Source organism: Stomoxys calcitrans, chromosome 2 (genome assembly GCF_963082655.1).
Source record: "Stomoxys calcitrans chromosome 2, idStoCalc2.1, whole genome shotgun sequence".
NCBI lineage: Eukaryota > Metazoa > Arthropoda > Insecta > Diptera > Muscidae > Stomoxys > Stomoxys calcitrans.
This window is the reverse complement of record NC_081553.1, coordinates 183,196,866-183,218,745: the sequence shown is the minus strand read 5'-3', so window position 1 is coordinate 183,218,745 and position 21,880 is coordinate 183,196,866. Positions and strand designations below refer to the sequence as shown.

Below are 21,880 nucleotides of genomic sequence, written 5' to 3'. Positions count from 1 at the left end.
GACTGGAGAGAGTATCGACTGGAGAGAGTATCGACTGGTGAGAGTATCGATTGCAGAGAGTGTCGACTGGAGAGAGTATCGACTGGAGAGAGTATCGACTGGAGAGAGTATCGACTGGAGAGAGTATCGACTGAAGAGAGTATCGACTGTAGAGTGAGAGGTTGGGTGGCGCCAGCTCTTGCTTATATACTGACTGCCTATGATACTCGGTATGGCAAGATGAGTTATTGGCGCCTTTAAATAACCAATGGCTATGACGCCCCCGCAGCGATCGGTCCTATGGACCCGAACGAACTTGCTCACCCATGGAGCTTGTCGAGCAGCGCCACCTCCACATAGAAATGTGGTTGCAAGAACAATAACAACACTTTTACCGCTTTGGGCAATATGAGTTTCAATTTTAAGGTATTTAAAATTAGGAGCCTCCCTACCACCCAAAACCCCCCAGCAGGACATATTTACCGATTGGGACAATATGGGATTCAAATGAAAGGTATTTAGGAGTATAACACTAATATGATATCCACATTGGGGCGAAATATCTGAAAGGTCGTACCAGCACCCCCAAAAAGGACTTATTTCCTGACCATGCCAGTATAGGGCTCAAATAAAATTAGAGAGTGAAAGAAGGCACAGCGGAGCGGGCCTTATTCGGCTAGTTTTAAATAAAACTATGAATTACTATGAAGAAAAATATTTTTCACCAAAGGCAATGTCTCCTTGGAAAGTTTGAAAATTTATCATCTTTAAATTTACCAATAGGACAACATTTTTTTCAGTGTAGAGGTATTTTGAATACAGAAATTATAACTTTTCCTTACTTTTTCAAAACTGCGGTGTAAAAATAGGGAAAAAGTTTATACTCAAGTAAAAATAACATACCAATAGCTTGACCAATCCCTAGCTAGAAAAAAATCATATGAATCGTGACTCCCAAGAAGAATGGCAAAACTTTGAAAAGAAAGTGTTGTCACCTCCAACGACTACTGTATAACTTAAAGGTATGACAAGAATTTGTAACATGACAAATTATTAATTATCCAAAACGCATATATTTCATTATTATTCATCATTCCCTGCTATGACTTCATATACAAATATCTTTAATCTCACCGAAATCCATCGAACAAATGGAAATTTATGTTTGTTTGAAAAAAATGTCCACATATGTCTACACCCCTATTAACTATCACTCACCAATATGTATTGAATTTTAAATGAAACATATATGGCACAATTAAATAATACGAAATGGTGGCAAGATACGATAAACAACAAAAAGCAACCAACTTTTTACGCCAATATTTGTTGAATGTTAAAGCAAATAAATGACTTCCTTTCCCACAGTAGAGCTACCTCAGTAACGAACCGGTGAAAAGGAAAAAAAAAAAAAAACATTTTGCATAAAAATCCCAGACATGATCAACATAATATGCAAAAGGTTTTTATGCTGCTTCCATTTTTAAAAATATATGAGGTAGATTTTGCATAAACTCCATAATATTGTGAACATTCATCAAAGTGAATAAATATTGAGAAATTTTTGAATACACGTATAATTAAGCATATTAATGAAATGAAAAGAAACAAGTAAGAGCGTACTAAGTTCGGCCAGGCCGAATCTTATATACCCTCCACCATGGATCGCATTTGTCGAGTCCTTTGCGCGGTATCTCTTCTTAGGCAAACAAAGAATAATGAATAGGAAGTGTTATGCTTTTGGAGCTATATCAAGTTATAGTCCAATTCGGACCATAATTGAATACTGAACATTGAACAAGTCATTGTGTAATAGTTCAGTCCATTCGGATTAGAATTGAGCCTTGTAGGGACTCAAGAAGCAACAGTCCATTCGGATAAGAATTGAGCCTTGTAGGGGCTCAAAAAGCAACATTGGGAGATCGGTTTATATGGCAGCCGTATCAAACTATACATCGATTCAGACCATATTGGACACGTATATTGAAGGTCATATGAAAAGCCATGGTACAAAATTTCTGCCAAATCGGATGAGAATTGCGCCCTCTAGCGGCTCAAGAAGTCAAGACTCAAGTTCGATTTATATGGCAGCTATATCAGGTTATGTACCGATTTGCGCCATACTTAGCATAGTTATTGGAAGTCGAAACAAAACACCTCGTACAAAATTTCGGCCAAATCGGAGGAGAATTGCGCCCTTTAGAGGCTCAAGAAGTCAAGATCCATAATGGGTTTATATGGCAACTATATCAAAACATGGACAGCTATATCAGGTTGTGTACCGATGTGCGCCATACTTAACTCAGTTGTTGGAAGTGATACCAAAACACCACGTGCAAAATTACAACCAAATCGGATAAGAACTGCGCCCTCTAGAGGCTCAAGAAGTCCAGACCCCAGATCTGTTTACATGCCAGCTATATCAAACCATATACCTATTTGCCCCATTTACAATCCCAACCGACCTATACTAATAAAAAGTATTTGTGCAAAATTTCAAGTGCCTAGCTTTACTCTTTCGAAAGTTAGCTTGCTTTCGACAGACAGACGGACGGTCGTAACAAAACACCTCATACAAAATTTAAGCCAAATCGGATGAATAAGTCAAGATCCAAGATCGGTTTACATGGCAGCTATATCAGTTTACGAACAGATTTGGAGCATACATAGCACAGTTGTTGAAAGTCATAACAAAACACCTCGCGCACAATTTCAGCCAAATCAGATGAGAATTGCGCCCTCTAGCGGCTCAAGAAGTCAAGATCCCAAATCGGTTTATATGGCAGCTATACCATGATGTAGACCATACTTCGCGTAGTTGTTGGAAGTGATACCAAAACGCCACGTGTTTCAGCCAAATCGGACGATAATTGCGCCCTCTAGAGGCTCAACAAGTAAAAACCCAAGATCGGTTTATATGGCAGCTATATCAGGTTATAAAATCGATAAACCAAAACACCACGTGCCCCAGTCAAATCGGATAAGAATTGCGCCCTCTAAAGGCTCAAGAAGTCAAGACCCAAGATTAGTTTATATGACAGCTATATCAAAACATGGACCGATATGAACCATAATTAGTACAGTTGTTGAAAATCATATCAAAACACCTCGCGCACAATTTCTGCCAAATCGGATGAGAATTGCGCCCTCTAGCGGCTCAAGAAGTCAACATCCAAGATCGGTTTATATGGCAGCTATACCAGGTTATAGACCGATTTCGACCATACTTCGCTCAGTTGTTGGAAGTGATACAAAAACACCACGTGCAAAATTACAAGCAAATCGGATAAGAATTGCTCCCTCTAAAAGCTAAAAAAGTCAAGACCCAAGATCGGTTTATATGGCAGCTATATCAGGTTATATACCGATATGAATCATTCTTAGCACAGTGGTTGGAAGCGATACCAAAACACCACGTACACCAGTCAAATCGGATGAGAATTGCGCCCTCTAGAGGCTCAAGAAGTCAAGACCCCAGATCGGTTTATATGCCAGCTATATCAAATCATATACCGACTTGCGCCATTTACAATCCCAACCGCCATTACAATCCCAAAGTATTTGTGCAAAATTACTCCTTCGAATGTTAGCTTGCTTTCGACAGACAGACGGACGGTCATAACAAAACACCTCATACAAAATTTCAGCCAAATCGGACAAGAATTGCGCCCTCTAGAGACTCAAGAAGTCAAGACCCCAAATCGGTTTATATGGCAGCTATATCAAACCATGGACCGATTTGAACCATATTTTGCGCAGTTGTTGGAAGTGATACCAAAACACCACGTGCAAAATTTAAGTCAAATCGGACGAGATTTGCGCCCTCTAGTGCACTCAAGACGTCAGGACCCAAGATCGGTTTATATGGCAGATATATCAGGTTATGAACCGATTTGAATCATACTTAACACAGTCGTTGGAAGTCATACCAAAACACCACGTGCAAAATTTCAGCCGAATCGGATAAGAATTGCTCCGTCTTAAGGCCTCTAGGCTAAGGAAGATTCTGTCCTCTAGACCTATTACGATAAGGGTATATTCAGAAGTTAGAGAATGTGTGGGCAATGTTTATTGAGGTAACACTAGAAGTACTCGTTCATACTTATTTCCTGGGTAATTCACCAACGGACAACGTGGCGCCAGAAGAGGTTGTCACTGGTATGTATTCGTCGGAGGCTAATAAGGAAATTGTTTTGATTCGAAAATTCTTTGGGCTATAAGAAGTTTCGACTCCTTTAACTTGCCAGTCCCTGATCATGTACCACCGGTTGAATTACAAGATGTGTCTGATAGACGGGTTCCCTGGCTTAGGGAGATATACTCTGCTTATATCATCATGCAATATTAACCTGTGGGATGGAGTGACACGAAGGTCATTTTCATACCTAAAGCAAGAAAACCTTATCGCACGAAGGCGAAAGATTTTCGTCCTATTAGGTTGGGATAGCTTGAAATGAGAGTGCGGTAATTAAACCGCCTCATGCTAATATGAACATACCCTTAGCTAGTAATCGGCTTGTTGTGCGCTCTAAAAATTAAAAAGTACCCTCGAAAAATGCCGAGAACATGTTACCTTAGCATAGGCGGAGCGATGAAGACCAAGCCCACTAGGTCACTGGGGCAAGGCAGGTGCCAGGCCATGTCATGCGCAGCACCAAATCACACAGTCGCGCCAGCACAGCAACACCTCGTTATGGATAACTAGCGTGCATTCATACCTCCACTAAGTCTAGTCCGCCTCCTAAGAAATACTTCCCGGGAAAAGGTGGCCAACCTTGCAACAGTCGTCTCGTCCTCAAGGGCCCTACTGAAATCCCACACCGCCTCGCTAATCCCCATCGCGCCTAAATCTCTAATGTCTGCATAGTACGGGCAATCTGTCAGTACATGCCTCCAATCCTCAGGTCTGCCACAGTCGCACAAATCAGTCGCGGACAGGATCCTCTGATGCAAAAATGCATTAAAGGAACCATGTCCCGTCAGTATGAAGTCCAGACTTAGGCCGAAGCCAAAGTATGGGCGATCTCGTACGAACGTCGCGTCACGAATAAATTCGTAAGTCACCCGACCATTGTCACTGTTCGTCCACCTAGTCCTCCACCTATCATCAAGACGCTCCAAAAGGAGTGTCTTGAGCCGCCTAATATCCCCATCTGCAAGCTCCGAAGCAGTGAGCCAATTCTCACGCACCAATGGAATTCCCTTTTTCACACTATACAGAACGACCATGTAACTCACGAGTAAGTCAAGCGGGGGCGCGCCAAGCAATACTTGTAGTGCATCTGTCGAAACAGTCCTGCACACAGGCAAGCAAGCCAGCATTGCCACCCTCTGACAAGAGAGGATCTTCTTCCGTCCTAAGACAGTCGCAGCAATTCCGTGCCATACAGTCGCTCCATAAGTTGCACAAGCAACAAATAGACCAAGACCGAAGAGCGCGACGACCCCAATCACTTCTCAGAACACGCTTAACCATGCCGGCTACTCCAGTCATCTTCTCCTTCACCCGATCCAAATGGACCAGGAAACCCATACTCTCCGAAACAGTCACTCCCAGATATTTGACGAGTGCTACATTCCTGATGCTAGCTCTACCAGATAGAATCGTGGGTGGACGATTCCGCGACAAGATGCCCTTGAGCAAAATTGTCATGGTTTTGTCCTCCGCGACGTCAACACCAACACGATCGCTTCATTCGCGCACAATGCCTATGACAAGCTCACCACGAGTTTCCAGAGCAAGTGTGGAATCTCCTTGAACCAGGATGAGCAGGTCATCCGCATATGCGCTGATTTTGAAGGACTCAGCAAGACGTCCCAGCTGGGGATCCATCATGAGGTTCCATATATATGGAGCACAGATGGAGCCCTGAGGGCAGCCACGCTGAATATCCTTCCAAACCGTACCGCTAGCAGCAACCACGCAAGCTCTTCTATCACAGAAGTAACTACGCCAGAGAGAAAGTTCCCGACAACCTATTTCGCTTAATCTCGTGAGTACACTACGCCATGAAAGGTAAACACTGTCCACTATCTCGACCCTTTCCAGACTTGGAGGAGGCACGATCATCTCCACACTGGGAGCCTGTTCGTGCTCATCCGCATCGGGAAAGAACGTTCCCATTAACACCCTAGCACACTCGTTCCAAGAAGTCAACACGTTGTCACCCACTCTAAAACCGCCCAGGTCACCCTGACTAGAACCCTGTTGCCCACCGCGCCGGCACACGCGGTATACCTTGCCCCATGGATCATCTCTATTGTCCTGTACAAATCTCCTAAAGTGATCTTCCTTGCTCCTAATCAACAGTTGCTTGTAGGTCCTCAAATTGCTAAGGTAGTCGTTTCGACGTGAGACAAGATCCTCAGCACTGGAACTTCTGGCTCTTTGGAATCGCTTCCTCAGACGCCTGACGTTCCGCCGCATTGTCACGGGTCCACCACATGACCTTACTTGGTTTCGCCTTTCGACGTCTGCCAAGGAGCGCATCATTCACCGCGCTCATCCACTCGTCTACCTTAGCAATTTGGTCATCATATATTGTAAACTAGTGTAATTTTGCTTTAATTTCCCTAACACAGGTACAGCAAACAAACAACAAAAAAATTTACGTTATTAACTGTCATCATAATTTCCTAATGAAGTTCAATTTTTGTTATGCTTGAATTCCCTCACACGTGGTTTTTTCGTTTTCTTTGCCAAAACCAAAACGAAATTCAGACAATGACTGGAAGGAAAGTCGTCACAGTACAACACAAAAAATTCATTCATAGTCTTGAGGAGGGATCGTGGACAAGATTATTTAATCTCATGGCTTATTTAGGGGGAAACGTTTTTTTCTTTTCCTTTTGGTCTTCGGTACATAATATTTTAGCTGACAAAGTAGAAAAAAAATCAAGCAGTGATGTGAAAAAATTATAAAAAATTAAAATTCATAGAAAGTAAAGTGAAATAACACAGTCACTCTTCATGAACAACAAAACAAATCTTAAACAAAACATGAAGCAATAAGAAAAAAAAAATGTATGGTTACCTTTTTTATTTTTTCCTTGGGTATTTAAAGTCTTTGCAGAGTCGCGGCTAACATCTGCTCCAGCAGAAAAAAAAATTGCATAATTTTCCCTAGTTGGACATGATAATTATTTTGGCAATATTAGTATTCCAGTGAGTGGTTGGGGAAATGACAAAATACGTCTCATTCATACACACCCTTGTTCGGCGGCGATGACTGGATGTGCCAAATCAGTGCATATGTCTCAACTGTTTATCTGGTTTCCTTTTGTTTTGAGAGACGGAAAATGTCATGTGCTCTGTTTTTAGCCACAATTTGTTTTTAAATGTTTTATTTAGGAATCGTTACTGGAATTTGAAATGTAAACGCCAAAAGATGTATGCCCATCTCATTTGAATTCAATTCGATGAATATGGTCAAAATGAAATCAATTCATTTGTAAAACATAAAACCAATGAAACGCCTCAAAAATGAGGAGTAGAAAAACGTTAATTCACACCCTGTTGGCTTAACAAGTTAAGGGAACAAAATAAACTATTGAAGATATATGGGACATTCTACAAACAGTCGAGCAAATGTGACAAAATTTGTAGGGTACAATTTTAAGTCACAGGGCATAATTATATTCTACATACCAAACTTTTGTCAAAACAGCAAAAATTAAGGCTTCTAGGAACCCAACAATGATGATCGAGGGACCGGTTAACATAGGAGCTATATTAGGTTATAAACTGATTTTGGCCGTACTTGGCACAGTTGTTGGAAGTCATAACAAACAAGTAAGAGCGTGCTAAGTTCGACCGGGCCGAATCTTATATAACCTCCACCATGGGTCGCATTTGTCGAGTTCTTTTCCTGGCATCGCTTCTTAGACAAAAAAGGATATAAGAAAAGATTTGCTCTGCTATTAGAGCGATATCAAGATATGGTCCGGTTTGGACCACAATTAAATTATATGTTGGAGGCGTGTGTAAAATATCAGTCAATTCGAATAAAAAATGCGCCCTTTAGGGCCTCAAGAAGTAAAATAGAGAGATCGATTTATATGGGAGCTATATCGGGCTATAGACCGATTCAGACCATAATAAACACGTATGCTGATGGTCATGAGAGGATCCGTCGTACAAAATTTCAGGCAAATCGGATAATAATTGCGACCTCTAGAGGCTCAAGATGTCAAGATCCCAGATCGGTTTATATGACAGCTAAATCAGGTTATGAACCGATTTGAACCTTATTTGACACAGTTGTTGAAAGTAAGAATAAAATACGTCATGCAAAATTTCTGCCAAATCGGATAGGAATTGCGACCTCTAGAAGCTCAAGAAGTCAAGTGCCCAGATCTGTTTGTATGACAGCTATATCAGGTTATGAACCGATTTGGGCCATACTTGACACAGTTGTTGGATATCATAACAAAACACGTCGTGCGAAATTTCATTCCAATCGGATAAGAATTGCGCACTCAAGAGGCTCAAGAAGTCAAGACCCAAGATCGGATTTTATGGCAGCTATATCATGTTATGAACCGATTTGGACCATACTTGACACAGTTGTTGGGTATCATAACAAAACACGTCGTGCAAAATTTCATTCCAATCGGATAATAATTGCGCCCTCTAGAGGTTCAAGAAGTCAAGACCCAAGATCGGTTTATATGGCAGCTATATCAGGTTATGGTCCGATTTTAACCATACTTGGCACAGTTGTTGGGTATCATAACAAAACACGTCGTGCAAAATTTCATTCTAATCGGATAATAATTGCGCACTCTAGAGGCTCAAGAAGTCAAGACCCAAGATCGGTTTACATGACAGCTATATCAAAACATGGACCGATATGGCCCATTAACAATACCAACCAACCTACTCTAAAAGAAGTATTTGTGCAAAATTTCAAGCGGCTATCTTTACTCCTTCGGAAGTTAGAGTGCTTTCGACAGACAGACGGACGGACGGACAGACGGTCGGACATGGCTAGATCGACATAAAATGTCGCGACGATCAAGAATATATATACTTTAAGGGGTCTCAGAAGAATATTTCGAGTAGTTACAAACAGAATGACGAAATTAGTATACCCCCCATCCTATGGTGGAGGGTATAAAAACTACGTGCAAAATTTCAGCCAAATCGGACCAAAAGTGAGGCTTCCAGGGGCTCAAGAAGTCAAATCTGGAGATTGGTTTATATGGTAGCTATACCAAGTTAGGGGCTCAAGAAGTCTAATCGGGAGGTCGGTTTATGTGGGAGCTATATCTTGGAAGTCATAACAAAACACTGCATTCAAAATTTCACCCAAATCGGATGAAAATTGAGGCTTGCAGAAGCTCAAGAAGTCAATTCGGGAGATTGGTTTATGTGGGAGCTATATCAGGTTATAGACCGATTTGGACCGTACTTGGCACAGTTATTGAAAGTTGTAACAGAACACTTCGTGCAAAATTTCAGCCAAATCGGACAAAAATTGAGGCTTATAAAGGCTCAGGAAGTCAAATCGGGCATTCGGTTTATATGGGAGCTACACCAGGTTATAGACCGATTTGGACCGTACTTGATAAGGAGTCTCTACATCGATAAGGAGTCTCAGTGCTAAATTTTAAGCAGATATCTTCATTCGATCGACCGCTATCGTGATTTCCACAGACGGACGGACATGGCTACATCGACTTGGAATGTCAAGACGGTCAAGAATATACATAAACCTTATGAGGTCGCAGATTAATATTTCGAGGTATTACAAACGGAAGGACTAGATTAGTATACCCCATCCTATGGTGGTGGCTATAAAAAACTTAACCTTGAAAATAAATCAAAGTCATAAATTCCGCGCTTCTTAAAAAATCTCTAATTATTCTCCATTCCACGCCTCTAAGTTGGTTCAAGTTTGGTATTGTGTCCCCACGTAAGTTTCATCGGTGTCTGTTAGCCGCGAAAGCTGGGCAATGACATAGGGAATGCTCCAACGTCTCATCTTCTTGCCATCCGCTTGCTATCTCTTGCAGCACCTACTACTGCTAAATTTCCCATGAAAATTCCATTAAGCAAAAGGAGATATTTTTCTCATATCAGTGTGCAGTCCCATAAAGATTCGGAAGGCTGCCAAGTTTGGTAGAGTTTGGATATAGGGTACCCCATTCGTTGATATCCAAAGGGGGAGCGGACCCTCCCCCTTACTCTAATTTTCAACAAAAACGCCAGATTTCGGAGATGGGTGCGCCGATTTAAACGAAATGTAATTTGCACGCTTATGGTAACCCAAAAAAACGAAATTGGTATAAAACTTTGGGTTCAAATAATCTGGGGGAACGCCCCACCCCAAAACCCACCGAAAGGGACAAGTTTATTGATTGGGACAATATGGGTATCAAATAAAAGGTATTTAAGAGCAGAGTACGAACTTGATATAGAAAGTTTACCTTAGGTGGCGGGTGGTTGCCCCACTACCAAAAACCCAACCCAAACGGATATATAGACCGAATGGGACAATATGGGACTCAAACAAAAGGTATTTGGGTAATGGGTGCGCCGATTTAAAAGAAATGTAATTTGCCCGCTTATGGTAACCCAAAAATACGAAATTGGTAGAAAACTTTGGGTTCAAATAATATGGGAGAACGCCCCACCCCAAATCCCACCGAAAGGGACAAGTTTATTGATTGGGACAATATGGGTATCAAATGAAAGATATTTCAGAGAATAGTACGAACTTGATATAAAAAGTTTGCGTTAAGTGTCGGGGGGTTGACCCACTCCCAAAAACACAACCCCAAACGCATATGTAGACCGAATGGGACAATATGGTACTCAAACAAAAGGTATTTGGGAATAGAATACGAAACTTATATAAAAATTTGGGGTCAAGTCCCAAGGGGGTCGCCCACCTCAAAATTATGCCCCAAATGGACATGTACACCAAACGGGACAATATGGGTTTCCAATGAAGATTATTGGAGAGTTAAAGATTGGAAGGAATTTGTACCACTTTAGGGTGTAGCGAAGCACATTGAGCCAGCTAGTTACTTATACTTAAAAAAAAGATTAGAGCAGAATATTTTTCAAATCTTAATTTTTACAAAAGTTGATGTGACCTCAAGAAAACATGTGGAATTGCCCAATATTTCAAAATCAGCAAAACAAACTCTGTCGGTCGGTGTTGGGCCCATAAGAAAAAGTGATTTTTTTCACTTTTTTGTTTACAGTTTGTTGTTATTTTTTCGAATTTTTTGGAGTAACGATTACGTGAGTTTGAAATTTTGTGTAAATTTGTCACGAATCTGTATCAAACAACAAGCGAGCCATTCATGTAAAGCTCATTGTCTTGGTGAGATGGCGGTTGGTGATGGTGTCAATTGTCTGATTGCCAAAATGACACAACGTCTGCCTGTTGTCTTTGGTTGAACAAATTTGTTGTTTGCTAAGTATGAGTGTGAGTGTTTTCCTTTTTTTTTTGCATGTTTGGTGTATAAATCGTTCATCAGTTTATTTGCTTTCTTGACAATATTTCTTAAAAAAAAACGCCTTCCAAATAAAAGTGAAAAAAGTAAAATAATTCCATTACTTCTCCTTTTGCTACTGTGCCTTTAGATCTCTGGCCGTGCTGCATTGTGTTTTGAATTTATGGATTTATTGCAGACAATGGCAGTGGTTTCATGAGAAACGTACAAATTCGATTACACGACGTTCAACGTATATGGATCACTGCTGTCATTACGATATTCCAATTGTTTTACTTGTTTTCTTTTTCTCCTACCAAAGTTTATGAATTGATTTGCACGTTTGGTTCAATGCAACTGTGAGTTTTATGCAGAGCTCACATCACTTGAAGTTTCCGTGTGCCATATGAAACTTAACATGTCACACTCACAGATTGTGTAAGTTTTTGCTTAGAGATTTATGCAGTGCATGAAGTTAAAAGTGCAGCATGCGATGTTTAATGAATGCTTTTTCATCAGTAGCTGGATTTTAATTTAGATATAAATCGGTTTAGATTTTGATTTTTGATAATCAAGATTACAAAATAGTGAGTTATATATTTTTCTAAAGCATTTGCTAGAATTTTCAGCTGCACACATTGAGCAGCTTAATTAATTCTGTTTCAGCCATCAAAGGAGAAGTAAACAAAGGAATTATCTCTTAAAAATCAATTCTTGTTGTCATTTTATATGCAAAACATAAAAATTTGTGATGTATTATTATTATTCATACGCTCTAAGGGACCAATATAGAAATTGCCGAGGTTTGATCAGATTTTATGCAGCTAAAAAATGGAAAAAATTAAACCTGGCACATAATTCGAAGCTAGGAGTCTCTGTATGATCAATTGGCTCACAGTACAACTTTTGTTTTTTATACGAAGATATGAGATAAAGGATTTAACCCGTTGAGGCCCTGGTGATGCCAGTTGACAACGCAAAAGTTTTTACTGTATTTTAGCTATGAAATTGCAACGGTTTAATATAATGAAGCAATTTTGTATTTCTTGACTGGTGAGAAGTGCGTCTTTCGAACAAGTGGTCATAGTGTCATTCTTGGAATAGTTTATGTCCAAGAAATAAGTCATAAAAATCGTTAAATTAGAAATTTACCATAAAGTTTCAGGACGACTCGGGTTAAGATTCCCGTCTTTGGATGTAACCAAATTGCAGTTACCAAAGAAGTCGAAATATCTAACATAGACCTAGTCCTCGATTCTAAACAGTACTGGAATAAGAATACGGACAAATGAAGCTGAAAGACATTGTGCGCCTTCGACTTTCGCTGGAGAATGTTCCGTAAGAAGTGGGGAGTGAAGAGACAGACAGCCATTGTGAGACCATTGATGGGTTGTGGAGCTTTGGTATAGAGAAAGGCTGCAGATAGGAAGAATTATAACAGGGAGTTTGTATAGGTGACGGTTTCGTAATTTTGAGAGCGAAGGCAGGTTTGGAAGCGATGCTAAATATTTAAGACCTCATTCACAAAGCTTTATGTAGATTCGAAATAGGCTTATTTGACAGATTTCCTTTATTAAGTTTTGTGAATAAGGCCTTTATTAAGTTTTGCATAACGGCAAGGCAAGTTATGCAGTACCAAAGCCTAATGTACTCATAAGCCGTATGCCTTTCTACTCAAAACCATGGAACATATAGTATGGGTTGCCCAAAAAGTAATTGCGGATTTTTCATATAGTCGGCGTTGACAAATTTTTCTAAGTTCATTCTAAGTTTTATTAAAAATGCATTTACTTTCTTTTAAAAAATCCGCAATTACTTTTTGGGCAACCCAATAGATATCATGACAAAGAGTAGGATATCCAGCGCATTACTCAGATAAAAGCAGCATGACTATATCAAGCGAAGGTCGGGGAAGACTTCCCTGCACGAGGATGAGCATAAAATAGAAGAATATTTCGTTGCAAAGATGTACAGTTTGCAGGTATGTATAACCATCAACGGGACTTTTAACAATATGAAGACCGGCACACTCATTCAATCCATAGACCAATAGAGGGTGGATCGGGACCTTAGGGACTGAATAAGAAAAATGGACCAGGTGGCATAGGGCACGCCACAGAGGGGGGCGTAGCAAACAGGTTCAAAACCCTCCTCAGTCAGGATCCGGTTAAACACAGGAGAGGCGATAATCCTGTGTTTAATCCTGACTGAGTAGGGTTTTGAACCAGTTTGGTACGCAGAAGATGTTATAACACTGCTAAAGAGTAGATGTCCGAATTAGCTACGCAAAAGGGTCTTGGAGATGGCTACGACTGGACTAGACCTATAGATCTGAATGTTAACCCAGAGAAGATTAAAGTCGGCCTGTTCACGAGAGAGACGAAGACAGGCCAATTTGAGGAGCCACGTGTTCTCAACAGAACGATTTCGTTATTCGACCAGGTCAAGTACTTCGCAGTTTAGAAACAAAGTCACCTCTCGATAGACGAAGATTACACTATACAAGACGCTAATACTGCCTGTGTTGTAATATACAGGGTGGCTGATGAATATTGCTACAATGATGAATATTGCTACATTTTTTTTTCGGTGTATGGAATACATTTTTCTTTTATTCATGTTAAATTAAATTATTAAATTAATTATTAAATTATTATTAATTAAATTAATTAATTAATTAATTAAATTAATTATTAAATTATTATTATTAAATAGAAAAAAAGTTATTACATTTTTTTTTGGTAGCGGCTTTCATCAGCCACCCTGTAGCTCCCAGGCATGGGAACTTGTGAAGCAGACGAGACAGTACTTGGAGTGTTTGAGAGAAAGTGTCTTCGTCAAATGTATGCACCAGTTTGCATTGATGGAGAGTATCGGCGTCGTATGAACCACGAGCTGTTTGACGACGAAAGCATAGTTCAATGTATCAAAATATAACGATTGGGTTGGCTTTGTTGTCAGAATGAAAGAAGAATCTCCAGCGACAAAGGTCTTTTAAAGGCGGTCACAATGGTAAATGCAAACCGGGACGGCCCCAAGTCCGATTGAAAGATCAGGTGGTGAGAGACACCTCGAAACTTGAGAGACAACTTGAAACGAGGAGCTTGGAAAGCTATTCTATGTTCGGGATAAATATTCTGTCATGGTCATTTAAAGAAGAACGGATCAGGTATCATCCAACACGAATGCTTTTTCATGTTGACACCTTGTTCAACATGAAAGCCTTATTATTTCTACACAAAGTACAATAATTTTAAACAGAATCCCAATTATTTATTTTATAGACTAACGTTTGCGAGATCTAATAGAGGAAAAAAGATTACAGCCATAAACCAGCGAAGTCTAGTGTTTGAAGGGCAGTTTTTCATAGGGGATGAGTTGGAGCAGATATTAAATCGGCCCCATGCCACTATGGGCATACCTTAAACGAACGAAAAAGATTGAGAATGGATTCCTCTATGTTGAGGATAGCCTCAAACGTTTTAAGGACCATGACTTGCGTATCTGTACCTGGTATGTCCGAAATGTTTATAGAGAAGGTGCAGTACAAAGAATGGCGTATGTATTGGAGAAGTCCAGGGCAGACATGCTGTGAAAGTGAGATGGATCGAGAAAATCGGAGACTGAAACACCTTGTATCCAGGATTACTCCAGTGGATGATAGGCTAGCCACAATCCGCATAAAGGACAAATTCTTCATTCAGCCTAATTTGCGCCCATTGACATACAGATTAAGTGTGAGGCAGCCATTGCGGCTATGAGACTTAAGGCGATGGGAGAATGGATAGAGGATAAGAGCAGGTCATACCATAGCGGAATAATCGAAGCGACGATAGGAAACCCGGATGGATTACAAGAGTTTTCCGATCGGATACTTGAGATGAGACTTGAGGTCGAGTGCTAGACACTGCTGCCAGAGGCACAGTCTTGGATTGATGAAACTCTGTTATTGCCATTTGGGAGATCATGCTATACAGATTGATCAAAGCTAGAGGGCGAGTGGGCCTGGGGTTCTACATTCAGAAACCAGGATTTCAGGTTTTCGCCTGATAGACCATAATACGATACTGAAAATCTTTCTTCCCAAATTTCGAGAGAATCGGTTAACAAATTAGCACGATTTCTCAAAATTGGACCAACATATATATGGTAGCTATATCCAAACCTGAACCGATTTCGAGCACACTTCTTACATATTATGATAGTCGTCGAAGAAAGCGTTGTATAAAATTTCGGGAAGATTGCTCAATAAATGCGCTTGCAGTGACTCTAGGAGTGAAAATCGGCCGATATATGGGGTTGCCCAAAAAGTAATTGCGGATTTTTTAAAAGAAAGTAAATGCATTTTTAATAAAACTTAGAATGAACTTTAATCAAATATACTTTTTTTACACTTTTTTCTAAAGCAAGCTAAAAGTAACAGCTATAACTGGCAGAAGAAAAAATGCAATTACAGAGTCACAAGCTGTGAACAAATTTGTCAACGCCGACTATACGAAAAATCCGCATTTACTTTTTGGGCGACCCCAGAGCTATATCGAAATTTGAACCAATTTCTAAGAAATGCACCAATAATGTCAAGAGCTAAGAGAAAATCTTCCCTGCCAAATCTCGAAAGAATTGGTTAACAAATGACTACATTGAATGCAATATTAATTCAAATCGGACGAATATATATTGGGTTGCCCAACAAGTAATTGCGGATTTTTTAAAAGAAAGTAAATGCATTTTTAATAAATCTTAGAATGAACTTTAATCAAATATACTTTTTTTACATTTTTTTCTAAAGCAAGCTAAAAGTAACAGCTGATAACTGACAGAAGAAAGAATGCAATTACAGAGTCACAAGCTGTGAAAAATTTTTTCAATGCCGACTATATGAAAAATCCGCAATTACTTTTTGGGCAATCCAATATATAGGAGAGCTATATCCAAATCTGAACCAATTTCTAAGAAATTCACCAATAATGTCAAGAGCCAAGAGAAAATCTTTCCTGCCAAATTTCGAAAGAATTGGTTAACAAATGACCACATTAAATGCAATATAAATCCAAATCGGACGAATATATATAATCGAGCTACATGCAAATCTGAACCGATTTTTTCCAATTTCCATGGGCTTTGTTTCTACGCCATCAAAAATATATGTGCCAAATTCGAAGACTATCGGATGAAAATTGCGACCTGTAGTTTGTACACAACAGGCAGACAGTAGGACATAGCTAAATCGAATCTGAAAGTGACTCTAAAAGTGATTCTGATAAAAATTGGTAAGTAGACTCGGTGGTGTAGGGTATTGTATAGTCAGCACCGCCCAACTTTTATATTTCTTTAGTAGTTACAAGTGAAAATTAAATGAAAATTAGTAAGAAGATGACCAACACATAAAAATTTGTCTGTCCTTGTCGCCGGAATGTGAAGCTTGAGCTTAGCATCATACAAGGACATACAAATCACTGCACCACGAAGACCTGGTAGGGGGAGACTAATGGCTGCATATAAAGAATGTTATTTACTTTGAAGTTAATTATGAAAAATTATTATTCTGAAATATTTTTAAGGTAATTCGATTTTCACAACTTTTACCCCGCACACATAAAAAAGTTAAATAAAACAAATAAGAATGGTTGAAATCCAATCGTTTCTGGTACACCATATGACAGAGTCAATTCTCTTTGGGTTTTAAGAAGCATTTTAGTAAAAGGTTGCAAAATTTTTATTACTCATACGATCTAGAGGACAGGTGGTTTGAAACATGCCACATCCTCTTTCACTGTGGGACCGACATTGTATTTACTAGGGATTTTTCTTTTAAATATGATTAGATTCTCACTCCATCTTTAAGTACTTTTCCTTTTTTGAGCCTATGCCACAACGCTTTCTCTCTTTTTCACTCTTATCTTTTTTTTTAAGGGATTAACCCTTCTCACCAAATGATAAATGACTACTTACATTTTGCCAATCCTCTGGTTCTTCCTTGCGTATCTCCTTGATTTTTTTCACCTCTTCGGCTTTCTTTAATTGTTCTTGTGCTGTTTGATATAAATTGCATGGTTTGATTTGTACAAATTGCATGGGATTATAGGGTGGTGGCGGTGGTGTAGGCCTAGTGACTCGGGCCTTTGCCACATAGGCCGTAGGATCGGGAGAAGTAATGGACTGCAAAGAGAAGAGCAAGAGGCAATAGATTAACTTTAAATTGTGACATTGTTCAAATTGTCTTTGGTTTAGATTCAGCCTGTGATTAGAACTGCTGGCTGGTATTGTTTTTTTGGCATACCCAGTGTGGTGCCACCTGTCTGGCCATTTTGCCCTCCTTCTCCTCAAGGGGTCGATGGGATTGTTGTTGATTTTTTTCCTATTTGCTTTTTCTTTCGTTTCGTTTATAGGCTAAATCAATAGACCCATTTGTTTAAATGTTAAGTTTACAAGAAATCATGGTGTACTGCAGTTAGCTGGTCAGCTTGCAATTGGCCAACCTGCCACTTTTGTATATCTTAGCCTTAGACCATGGTCGTCGCTTGGTAATTTGTTTATGAAGAGTTCTGTTTAAGTGCTCATGAGCACAAGACACAAGAGGCTCTTTGAAACAAACATTAACCCTTAAAATGCGGGTTTGCGTTAAGGCTGAGATTGCAAACGTGACCACAAGCTGCTACATGAAAAAAAAATAATAATAAACAACAATAAAGAAAATATGAATGAGAAGAGATACAACAAAAATATTGCATAAATTATGCATCTTCTGCATTGTGGCGCTGCGATGGGACGCGCTGCGTTGCATAGCAACCCCAATATCCTCTGCACAAAAATCATAAACATGATGATGATGATGATGAGAGTATGTCACATAAGCTTTGGATTGTGTCTTAAGGAACGAGGTGAGGTTTTGGGTGACGAGTTCGTAGACGCGTAGAAAGGCGCAAATGCAGACAGATAGATAGACGGACGGACAGACAGAAAGATAGACGGGCAGATAGATAGATGGACCCATGGAAAGACGGACGGACGGACAAATATACGGTCAGACAGATACACGGACGGATGGAGAGACAGTGGCAGACGGACGGACAGATGTAGGTACTTTGCTAATCACAACTGGCAAAATATCGATAGCAAAATGAATTATCTAAAGATCTTCAATGGTCGATTAAGCTAAAAACATTAGGGAAGCAGACAGAAGGACGGAAGGTTAGGCGGATAGACAGACAGATAGACGGACAGACACACAGAAAGGCGCCAAGGCAGACAGATAGATAGACGGACGGACAGACAGAAAGATAGACGGGCAGATTGATAGACGTAGCCATGGAAAGACGGACGGACAAATATACGAGTAGACAGATACACGGACGGATGGACAGACACTGGCAGACGGACGGACGGATGCAAGTACATTGCTAATCAGAGATGGAAAAATATCGATAGCGAAATGCATTATCTAAAGATCATCAATGGTCGATTAAGCTAAAAACATTAAGCAAGCAGACGGAAGGACGGAAAGATAGGCGAATAGACAGACATATAGGCAGACAGACAGACAGATATACAGACGGATACACAGAAAGGAGCAAAGACAGGCGGACAGACAGATAGAAAGACGGATGTACGGAAAGACGGATGGACAGACAGATAGATAGACGGGCAGATAGATAGACGGACCCATGGAAAGACGGACGGACAAATAAACGGGCAGGCAGATACTTGGACGGATGGACAGACACTGGCAGATGGACGGACAGATGCAAGTACATTGCTAATCAGAGCTGGCAAAATATCGATAGCAAAATGAATTATCTAAAGATCTTCAATGGTCGATTAAGCCAAAAACATTAGGGAAGCAGACAGAAGGACAGAAAGATAGGCGGGTAGATAAACAGATAGGAAATTAGACAGATAGATGGACAGACACACAGAAAGGCGCAAAGACAGACGGACAGACTGATAGAAAGACGACTGTACGGAAAGACGGACGGACAGACAAATAGATAGACGGACCCCCGGAAAGACGGACGGACAAATAAACGGGCAGGCAGATACATGGACGGATGGACAGACACAGGCAGACGGACGGACAGATGCAAGTACATTGCTAATCAGAGCTGGCAAAATATCGATAGCACTATCGATACCATAGATATTTTATTTTTTGTCCGAATATCGATTGATATTTTCCCAAGCGATACTATCGGTAAAGTTACTTTTTTTCAAAATTAACCAAAACCAAGTGATACCACATCCCATAAGACACATTTCGCCTATAGAGGGCGCAATTTTCAATCCGATAGGGCTAACATTTTGTACAATGATTTCTCTCATGACTTCCAATTGACTTGATTAAATTTGGTTTTATTCGGTCTGTGCATTAGAGCTGGCAAAATATCGATACCATCGACATTTTATTTTTTGTTTGAATATCGATTGATATTTTTCTTATCGATGCTATCGGTAAAGTTCAATTTTTTGAAAAATTTAACAAAAGCAAACGATCCGATATACTATAAGAAACATTGCATCTATAGAGGGCACGATTTTCAATCTGAAAAAATTTTGTATAATGATTTCTCTCATGACTTCATTAAATCTGGTTTTATTCGGTCTGTGCATTAGAGCTGGCAAAATATCGATGACAAACCACTGTGGTACAGGGTATTATAATTTTGTGCATTTGTTTGCAATGCTAAGAAGGAGAAGAAAGGCAACTCTTGCCATATACACCTGCAAGAGAACCATTGACAAAAGTTGGGGGTTTAGACCACGGGACATGCATTGGGTATAACTGCAGTTTTCACACCTTTAATGCTATATGGTGTTGTGGTATGGTGGACGGCGCTTCAAATGTCCCCCTACTGTTCAATAGTCAACCGGATTAGCCTAGAAACACTTCCTGATTCGATTTAGCTATGTCTGTCTGTTTGTCTGTCCACGTATTCTTGTAATCAAGGTGCAGGTCGCATTTGTTGTACGACAGTCGCACAATTTTGCATAAAATAACATTTTTGGTCCAAGAACCAACATTTTGAAGAAAAAATAGATCGGATTTAGATATAGATCGCTGTGTCATCATGATGTTCCAGGCAGTGTGGATTACACCCTACCTGAGTCGCTTTTTGATTAGAAGTGCTGTACCAGTCTTCCTGATAGAACCGATTGGAACTACGATATCCCTGGTAACAGAAGTTACATAGATATCTATACGGATGATTTCAAGCGGAGATCCTTGCAATTAAGGAAGTGGTGGAATGGCTAAGATATAATCCCCATACGAGGATTGCCATAAATATCTTTTCAGACAGCCAGGCAGCCGTTAAATCACTGAAGAACGTATTTCTGAACACAAAAACCACCCTCGGCTGTCCCAGTTCTCTCAACGAGATGGCTGAGCAGTTCAATATTCATCACCACCGGACGACCTTGCGAGACTAGGAACTACATTCCTGGGAAACTGGAATCTGTGGGTATGCCGGACGAGCTTGCGAGACTAAGAACTACCCTACACGTTCCAGGGATACTGGAATCAGTGGGTATGCCTCAAGCGACATGTAAACTAAGTTTTCAGGACCAGGGCCGAAGGACAACGAATGATAGATGATCACAAAGAGGCTTTGCTGTCACTGGCTAGAACAGACGTCTCAGTCATTGTGTCCGTCAAGACAGGTCACTGTCTTATCGGAAAACATGCTGACAGCCTGAAGGTTGCTAGTAACGATATTTGTGTGTGTGTCCCGCACTGGCAGTCAGAAGGAGTTGCACTTCAGCGTCTCATTTTTGTGAGAACCTATCTGATTTAGCGGATGTGAACTTTCGCAAGTTGGTAGGCTTTTTAAAGTGATCTAGATGGTTCAACGATAGGAACTAGAAGGTAGCTTCCATCTTCTCTTCCTGTGGTATCACAATGGACGAAAACGTCTAAGTGAATCTGATGGCTGATGAGACTGTCACTTAAACTTACAAAACCTAGATATAGCTCCCCTATATAACTTTCATCCGATATGGGCTTTTAAGGCCATAGATGCCACAGTTTTGGTCCAATCTCTATAAAATTTTGCACGAGATGTTCTATTTGATCCCAATTTGGTCCCTATATGTGCGCAAAATTTCATTAAAATCGGATCAGATTTACATGTAGCTCCCATATATAACTTTCATCCGATATGGCCTCTTAAGGCCATAGTAGCCACAACATTTGTAAGAAAATCTTACATGGTTCTATTCGATATTTCAATAGGTATGCTAAATTAAAATCTGACTAGATTTGAACATAGGTGCTATGTACTAAAACTAGGTGGAGGTGGAAACATAGATGGACAGACAGATAGACGGACAGACAACTAGACGGACAGACAACTAAACGGACAGACAGATAGATGGACAGACAACTAGACGGACAGATAGATAAACGAACAGACAGACAGGCGTACAAATATACGGGCAGACAAATGCACAGGCAGAC

The 21,880-nt window shown here is 40.1% G+C and overlaps 1 protein-coding gene across 8 annotated transcripts in view; it reads right to left on the bottom strand.

The window, feature by feature from the left end:
• LOC106085845 (uncharacterized protein CG43427) overlaps nt 1-21,880 on the bottom strand; it is a 497,194-nt gene that overhangs the window by 102,478 nt on the left and 372,836 nt on the right. For 7 of the 8 annotated variants that reach the window (XM_059363470.1, XM_059363474.1, XM_059363471.1 and 4 more), the window contains exon 5: nt 17,380-17,586. In XM_059363470.1, coding sequence (XP_059219453.1) covers nt 17,380-17,586 — 207 coding nt within the window. Of the gene's footprint in view, nt 1-17,379; nt 17,587-17,707; nt 17,867-21,880 lie in introns of those variants that run through there. The other variant, XM_013250284.2, reaches the window with a different exon arrangement.